At 34.4% G+C, this 8,947-nt stretch overlaps 1 protein-coding gene across 1 annotated transcript; it reads right to left on the reverse strand.

The window, feature by feature from the left end:
• Positions 1-2,070: 2,070 nt before the first annotated feature.
• LOC125070333 (antichymotrypsin-1-like) lies at positions 2,071-8,521 on the reverse strand. The gene is made up of 9 exons (XM_047680153.1): positions 8,417-8,521; positions 6,218-6,327; positions 5,177-5,320; positions 4,812-5,012; positions 4,299-4,397; positions 3,928-4,068; positions 3,050-3,262; positions 2,596-2,728; positions 2,071-2,264 (listed from the first exon to the last, which is right to left on the reverse strand). The coding sequence occupies exons 1-9, from the start codon at positions 8,442-8,444 to the stop codon at positions 2,134-2,136; spliced, it is 1,200 nt and encodes a 399-aa protein (XP_047536109.1). The 5' UTR covers positions 8,445-8,521; the 3' UTR covers positions 2,071-2,133.
• Between the last annotated feature and the right edge of the window lie 426 nt (positions 8,522-8,947).

Consider the following 8,947-nt stretch of genomic DNA (forward strand, 5'->3'; position numbering starts at 1 on the left):
CTAACACTGCTTCAGTCTGTATTAGTATAATAGTGCCGTTATAAGTTGTAAATCTCTTCTAGAGGGTACCGAGCATCAGTAAATAATGTCGTTGCTCAAATAGATTAACTAATTTTAAAATATTAATTACGATGTTATATTATAGGCCTATAGCCATCACCTCCTTGGTCTCCAAGGTAATGGAGTACAATATAAAGTGCTAGCTCCTGCGGTACCTAGAGGAGCACCAGCTGATTAGCGACCGCCAGTACGGTTTCCGTCGGGGCCAGTACGGTTTCCAGTACGGTTCACCGGCTGAGCGAGCCGGTGATCTTCTAGTTTACCTGACTCATAAATGGGCGGAAGCAGTGGAAAGAAAGGAGGATGCATTAGCAGCCAGTCTGGACATAGCGAAGGCCTTCAATCGCGTGTGGCACAAAGCGCCTCTTTCGAAGCTTCCTTCCTATGGGCTTCCCGGGAAATTATGTAATTGGGTTACCAGTTTTTTGGCAAATCGGAGCATCAAAGTAGTTGTCGACGGTGCATGCTCCGAATTAAAATTCGTCAATGCTGGTGTTCCATAAGGCTGCGTTCTATCACCCACTCTGTTTCTTCTGCATATCAATGACTTGTTGCAAATCAGAAACATTCACTGCTATGCGGACGACAGCACCGTGGACACCTCATATACCGGCCGAGCTAATATTTCTCGGGAAAACGTCGAAGAAAACCGGAACAAACTTGTGTCTGAAATAGAGTCTTCGTTAAACAAAGTCTCGAACTGAGGCCGGCTAAACCTAGTCTATTTCAACTCCAAAAAGACGCAAGTTTGTGCGTTAACTGCTAAAAAAACACCATTTGTCGTATCTCCACGATTTGAAAACATTCTGTTAGCCGCCACAGCTACTATCGGAATACTACGCGTCGATATTTCAAGCCTCGTTCAGTTTTTAAGACATTTTCTGCCTCGCACAACCACTCTGTGGAACCAGCTTTCGCCGGCGATTTGTCCGAACCGATACGACTTGGTATCTTTCAAGAAAAGAGCGTCCTAATAGGCCGGCAATGCACCTGCAAGCCCCCCGGTGTTGCATATGTCCATGGGCGGTAGTAGTCACTTTACATCAGGTGAGCCTCCTGCTCGTTTGCCACCTATAACATAAAAAAATAATATACATGCCATATTTTATTTTTATTGTAATTGGTCTATTTTGTAATGGACGGTCATATATCTCTACTTACATCGACTGTTGATATTTGATAAAAATGATGCCCTTTATATATAAAATGAATGTCAGGTAAAATTTCTGTAATGTCTCTCGAATGAGATAAACAGTTACGAAGTGATATATAAGTGATATTTCTCGATTGCAATAAAGCTTGGTTGACTTTTTTTTGTTATTTTATTTATACACCTATGGTTTTATTAGATAGAAGATTATAGAAGAACATATAAGTTGAATTTATTTGTTCGTATGTATGGGGTAATCTCTTGAATTAATGATCGGCATCTTGAATTAAAGGCATTTTAGCCGAGCTATCATAGTTTTGGTCTTACAAGTCGGAAACAAATATATAATATAAAACAATATCTCTAGAAGATATCACTGACTGCAACTTATGTGCAACCATAAAAATTTTCATAAATAAATTGTACGACGCTGAAGGCGAGGCTGATCGCTAGTAATTTATAATATTGTTTTAAAATTGGGATCAAATAACTGCATATTTAAAAAAAAATCAATTATTTCTTATCCAATAGGATAAATAATGATGTGCTCTTTTAATTATATAATATATTCAATATCTCGTGTAGTTTTTGTAGTTGTAGTTGAGACTCAAGAGGTAAACATTTTTCTAACAGTTATTCGTGAACCCCCACTACCTGTCTAGGACAGACAGCAAAATAATATTTCCATTTGAAACCGAGTTTAGTGTAATATTAACTTTAATGTTTTTCACGTCCAAAACAATTCTCATTTAAAAGCAACCTATATATATAGTCGCTGCACTCATATTCGACATACAAATTACAAACTTCAATAAGTTCTGAAGCTGTGCATCTGCAAGTTGTAGAAATAAAAAACCGAATTCACATTATTTTATTTATTTTGAAGAATGTATTAAAAATTTCATCTTGTTATTCAAAAGCACTCAGTGGCTGTAGGTCCCCGCGAACAGTACAATGTCGTCGTTTAAGATCGCGTATAGGAAGGGACGGTCCACCTTGAAGGGTATCGGCGGAGGGGGGCGAGACCAAGATGACATCGCCACTGCCACTAGTCCTGCAAAACAAATTTTAAATTAGTAAAATTAGTATAATATACAGTAATTTTGCAATTTTTTCTGTTTTTTGTACGACTAGTATATCAGTTATGTAATAGAAGTATAGTTCTTTCCCTTTAAATTTTTAGAAACACGTCGAACTAGTTAAAAGTAGTGAAATTGACTTGTCAAAATCTCATTGTGTTTGAATTAGATATAATAATTGATAAAACGCCAGGAAGCTATGTTCAAATGCTGGGAGTGCAGGTGCTATGCAGTCGGATTCTGTAGGAATAATCAGTATATTATGACTAATGACTTTAGGTACGTTAGATAAAGTCAGAGAAATACCGGTGAAGGCTCCAGCAGTGGCGCCCTCTTCGTCCACTTTGACGAATGCCTCTTGCAGTGCCTTGGAGACCTTCACGCCGTGTTCCTTCACAATACCCGATGACGCATTTTCGAATACGCCGGATACTCCAACCTAAATGTGCAAATAATGCCAAAGATATAAGATAAAAAATTTCAATTCCAAAAATAGAACATGATACCAAATCTATTCCAATAAATACAATTCTGTCATGTTAGTTTAATACTCAGAGGCTGATGCAATAAATTTGTATGTGCCCCAAAAGAACAACTTGATGAGTTAAGCTAGACTTACTTTTGCTTACCAGACGCTTTTGGTAAGAGGCGTAAATTAAAAATATATGTTTAAATATGATTAGTTAATTATAATCGTAATCAAAATAACTTAGGTACATACCAATTAACACATTAAAACATTCAAAACTATTTTTCATACCTTGCTCAAAACGTCATTAAGATTAATCTTCGACCGGGTCTCAAATTTGGGCATGTTTAAATTTACTGTAGCTCGAGAAGGGCGCATCCGGAAGATGTTTTCTAAGAGCCCCTTCTTTGCAACCTTCTCCAGCACATCCGGAAGACCGTCTACTTCATTCGGTAACACAACTATCATTCGGAACTTTGACTCCTGGTACGGCAACTCTATCATCTGTTGGATGTATACTTAAAATTTAAATAAACATTTAGGTAAGATTAAAAACTAATGTGCGTGTAAGTTTTACGTGTGTGTGCGTAACAACAGGCACAAGACCGAATACCCAAGGTTGGTCCAAAATGAGCGGATTAGCTATAGAAAAAATCGATAAAATTTCCTAAGTCGCCACTTAATGTTCTTGTTAAATAATATTAAGCTGACAAGATATTGTTGTATGTATTATTCGATAAAAGATAGCATAGATAGATAATAATGTCCTGACTGGTTTGAAGAGCGAATGATCCAGTATCCATAGGTTTAATGGTTTTAAAACAAAACTCCAAGAATGGCAACGCATTGAAGATTTTTTTACATTCTTAAAGGCAATATCTACCGAGAGAAATCACCAGAAAATTACCATTTATAAGTCTGTCTGCGAAGGTTCACTTGGTGATTGGGTTTAGAGCAAGCTATCTGGGTCGTTTCCCCCCACTCATCAGATATTACTACCACCAGTTTTGCTTTGTTGGGTAAGTAACTACTGGCACAAAGGACATAACAGCTTAATTCCAAATGTTGGTTTCGCATTAAAATAACAAAGGATTGTTTATATATATAAAAGTGTCTTTTGCCTTCGGGTTTAAAATAAAAAATAGATATAATTAAAAATGCAAGTATACCCTAACGCCCATGTCGTTGTCCACATGGTAGTGCAGTGACCGCCGGAGTTGCATCATGGGCTTCTTCACGATCGTGGAGCGATCCACGTTGAATTCCTGTTCCTTTGTATGGCTGGCGTTGAAGGGTACGTGCCAGTGACCCTGTTTAATATTCAATAATCATTAAATTGTTTGATAATTTCAATGAATAATAAATAACTTTATTTTTTATCTATGGAAGTAAATATTTAGTATTTTTTTTCAAATTGTAGATTTATGAAGTCATTACCACGCTGTGGTATGAACAACCATTAAGTATGTTGTAAAATAGATTTAAGTCAAAATATATTATATAGCTCTAATGTAATGTACATATAGATATAGATTCATACCTGGAAGAAAATCACGTTAAGGAGAGCAATAGCCGCATCTGGGTCGATATCAGATTCGGAAACTGGATGGTCGATCAATCCCCTTGTTTTACTGGATGACTGAAATATAATATTAAAATAATACTCAATTTCCACGAAACTCTTTGAATAATTACACATAACTGAACTCTATCTAAACAATTATTATTACCTCATAAATTAGTGACGTATCTCGTGTGATAGACATTGAAATTGTAAAATTAAGGATCTAGATGAACAGGAATTAAAGGCCGGGGGAGACTCGAAGTTCCACTATTTCGCAATAAAAATAATAGCAAATTATGTAATATTCTCTATGAAGTGGTATCATTAGTTTTAAACAATAAAACGAGGATTAGAAACACTAAACAGTTCAGTTCTAGACAATGTTCTAAGAATATCTCTTCTGAAGAAGAACCTCCATTTAGTGCTGGCCTTACCTCCATAGTAGAATAGATTTGGTTTAACTGGTACAATATTGCGCTTTAAACTTACCCAGCCGTTAATAGCATTCGCAGCTTTTTTCCGATCTTTAAAGTCGATGTTATCCACTTCGCTTTTATAATCTTTAGCTGTTTTGAAGAATCCATCGTCGAGAGTGTATTTATCAGATACTAAAACCTTGTTAGCTAGTATTAAATAGTTTGGATCCATCGATGCGAACCTTTCGTTCAATTGGCTGTATGAACCTGAAAGCTGTCCTCATACTTAAGACAATATCTTTAACTAATACAGAATAAATAATATCCGAGAATTCGGCCAAGAGTTTGGCTACGATTGGCAAACACCGATATCGTATCAATTCAATGTCCAAAGTAATTTATTCTGCTTAATTCCTCTTGTATCGACCACATACATACCTGTTTATAATCCTTGGAACCTAGAAGTGTCATGATTTCCTCACGGGTCTTTCCTTTCGATCCCGATGCGTACAGGGACAGTAGAGTCAGCACGCCTAGAGGTGATGAAACTACGTTTTTGTCGCCAGATTGGTCATATATTTCCTGTAAATGAGTTTTTTTTTATTTAGTGATTGTATTTTTTATTTAGTGGTTTATAGTGACCACATCAATGAAGATAAGGTCGAGGATAACATTAACAGTATGTAAATTTCCCACTGCTGGGTTAAGGCCTCCTCTCCGTTTGAGGAGAAGGTTTGGAGGATATGTGGGCTGATCCACCAGCCCGCACTCGCCCACTCAACGAAAATCTGCCACACATGTGGCAGATTTTCGTTGAAATTGACACATGCAGATTTCCTCACAAAGTTTCCCTTCACCGCCGAGCACGAGATGAATTACAAACACAAATTAAGCACATGAAATTCAGTGATGCTTGCCTGGGTTTCAACCCGCAATCGTCGGTAAGGATGCACGCATTCTAATCACTATGCCATCTCAGGTCTCAAGTCGAGGATAAGGATATTTTATTAGAACAAAGTTTAATAAACGAATAACTCTATTCCTTGAACATTAAACATGTGAATAGATATCTAATTATTTTTAACAATTTTTTTGGAATTTTCTCGGCTAAATGAAGGTATTACCGATAAAAACTAGCTAGCCCGCTTCACTTGGTGAATTTAAATTTTATTAATGATTATGTTTAAAAAAATTAAAAAATGTATACCACATGGCCTACGTAAATAAAATGTTATTTACGCCCACGCTTCTCCCAAGCTTAGAAGTCATTTAATTTCAGCAACAATTATTTTGTGAATACTGCGCCTGCTGTGCGACGCATATGATAGGGTACATATCTATAGTAATTACTATGCTACATGCTAATAGAATCCGACCAGCTTTACTAGCTTCATTGATTAACATGTATTTAAACATATTTTACATTGTACATGTACATGGTATAAGTAATATTAGTATTTTAGTTTAATATAAATATACCTTCAATAGCTTCATAGAAGCCACGTCAACTGAATCACCCAGTGCTGTTCTGTTGTAATTTGGAAACGTGTATCTAATTCGCGTAGCCGTGGCGGCGTAGGCGAACATAGCTGAAAATTTAATTCAAATGAAACTTTCCCTACTAAAGGAATATGTAATGTTAAATAAAGTACATCTTACTTAAGCTTAAAAAATATATTTTATAAGGCTCTTAATTGTTATAAATATTTATTTTTTTAAATGTGAGTATAGTATTGATTTTTTTTAGTATAGGTTGACAAGCAAGTAGGTTAGAAATCTCACTGTAAGACATAATTCAATAAGATTTATGTCTCATTATTTAAAAAAGTATCAGGGGGTCAAACTTAACGTCAATTCTTGCGAAGTCGGAACTGATATCTGGTACAGCATATTATAAATGCACCCTTTTTCCTCTCTATAACAGGATATTTTATTTTAATTGTGAGTACTTATTTGCATACCACTTGAATGACTAAGCAGTACACTTGTAAGCTATGTATTATTGCAAAATATTATAAAACAAAAACTGTTTTTTATTTTTTAAATAATGTTGACATTTCTTTAAATCTTTGGTTTTGCCATAGAATATAATTATTAAGGTTCATCAGCACAGTTACAGCAATGTTACAATTTATTGCTTATGTTTACGCAAACCACTTATTATTAACTAGCTACCCGCCCCGGCTTCGCACGGGTGCAATGCTGATACTAAATATACTACATAATGTCTTACAACACAGTTTTTCAGTCATTAGACAATACAAACCGCTACGTCTCTATGTTTTTTTTTTAATGACGTGATTATTCTTAGATTAATAAAATTTAGTAAACTATAATGGATTGTCACCAGCAGCTAGAGTGTGCATAATTTCGGTTCAATCGGTTGAATAGAACAAGGTTCTACGAGTCTGTTATAAGACCTAGTTTTGTATGTATTGGTTCAACTCACACATACAAACGTGTGAAATTAAATAAAAGCTTGTAAAAAATAACAATGCGGAATCGTCGCACTGCCTGAAAAAAAGATATGCTCTAGAGAAGCCAATTTATGGATTTTTATTTTTAATTAAATTGTTGCAGCGAAATATTTCACATATTTGAATAGCGTGTTTTATCTTTAATAAAGTGAAAAAATAATTACGAATAAAATTGCATTATGGTAGTAAAACTATATTTTAGGAAGTTATTAAACGGTAAAGGGGCTCCGAGGAGTCTATTGTCTAGGGGCATAGATAACCCGGCCTTGGGCATAGGTATTACTAACATACATAAGTAGTGCTTGCCAAAATTCGCTCCCGCAAGCATCGTTTAATTCTTTAAAGTTTCAAACACACTACGTTCTTTACTACATAAATTTGTTAAATCTTCTGACCCTGATGATCCTGGTTCGGTTATTCGTAACAAAAACATTGTTGCATATATTGACGTCATTCCAACAATAGTGTGTGAAAAATCATCTATGCTGTGCTAGGTAAAGGGTCCAAGAAAGATCGACCTTTGCAAAAGAAAATGCACCAATATATTGGATATGTTTGGAACTATACAAGAAAACAAAAAATATATTTAAAATTTATTTCGAAAACTATAAAATTAAAGAATTATAGAAATATGCTTAAATAAAAGTTATAGAAAATAAAATGTCTATACCAAAACATTATTTATATATTAGACGATAGTTTGATTCGAATTAAAAAGACGACTAAATAAGAATTTTTTTATCTATTTAATTTAATCTCTGACGTATAATAATATTCCTATTTGCATTTATTTCTCAATGAACACAGGCTAAAACTTCGATTGAGGAAATATCTTTTGAAAAATTATTATTGAATTATTATTGTATGGTAAGTACATATTTGTTTAATATTTAAAAAATAATAGACGGTACTTCGTGAAAGAATAATTAATTAAATGGGAAGTCAGGACAAATTGCTATACAAAGACGATTTAATTTTGAACTGAACGGTAAACTCATTTAGTTTTTTTTTTCAAATGGCGCTTAACTTGAAATACTCTGCTTTACTTCTAATTATCTTGTTCACAAGACTTAATATAGGATTTAAAGAGAAGATGAAACAATGATCTTTTTGTAATCCTGTATAATCTTTTGCTTTTAAATTTGAATTCATAAAAGCGTCATATGAGTCACTTCAAAGATTAGTTAGTCGACGTACTTACCCACAAATAGTAGCAATATTTTTTCCATGTTCAAGTCGACCGCTGACGTTGTCCCCCAACGCAACTCGATTCTACACTGCCTGTGCCTACTGCCTTAGCTAGAACTTTAGTGTCATATATTGTGATATTGTTTGTTTAATGTAGGTACATACTCTGTGGTAGGCGTCAATTTAGTAATATTATTCTTCATGCGATATTATTATTTATTTTCATCGAAATAACAGTAGGTAATTATAAGTATAATATTCATATCTGCTAATAACTTTTTTAATTATTGGTAACCTCTGGCAAATAGCATATAATCGTTGTCATATTACGAATGTTATAAAATTAATGTGATTTTAAAAGCATATTAATACATAAAATCTTATCATGAAATACTTAATTCAAAAAACAATTAGTTCATATTCTATACTAATATTATAAATGCGAAATTAACTCTGTATGTCTGTATGTTATGATATCACGGACTACATTAACAACCTGTAAATTTCCTACTGCTGGGCTAAGGCCTCCTCTCCGATTGAGGAG

The sequence above is a fragment of the Vanessa atalanta genome, chromosome 17 (assembly GCF_905147765.1).
Source record: "Vanessa atalanta chromosome 17, ilVanAtal1.2, whole genome shotgun sequence".
Taxonomy (NCBI): Eukaryota; Metazoa; Arthropoda; class Insecta; order Lepidoptera; family Nymphalidae; genus Vanessa; species Vanessa atalanta.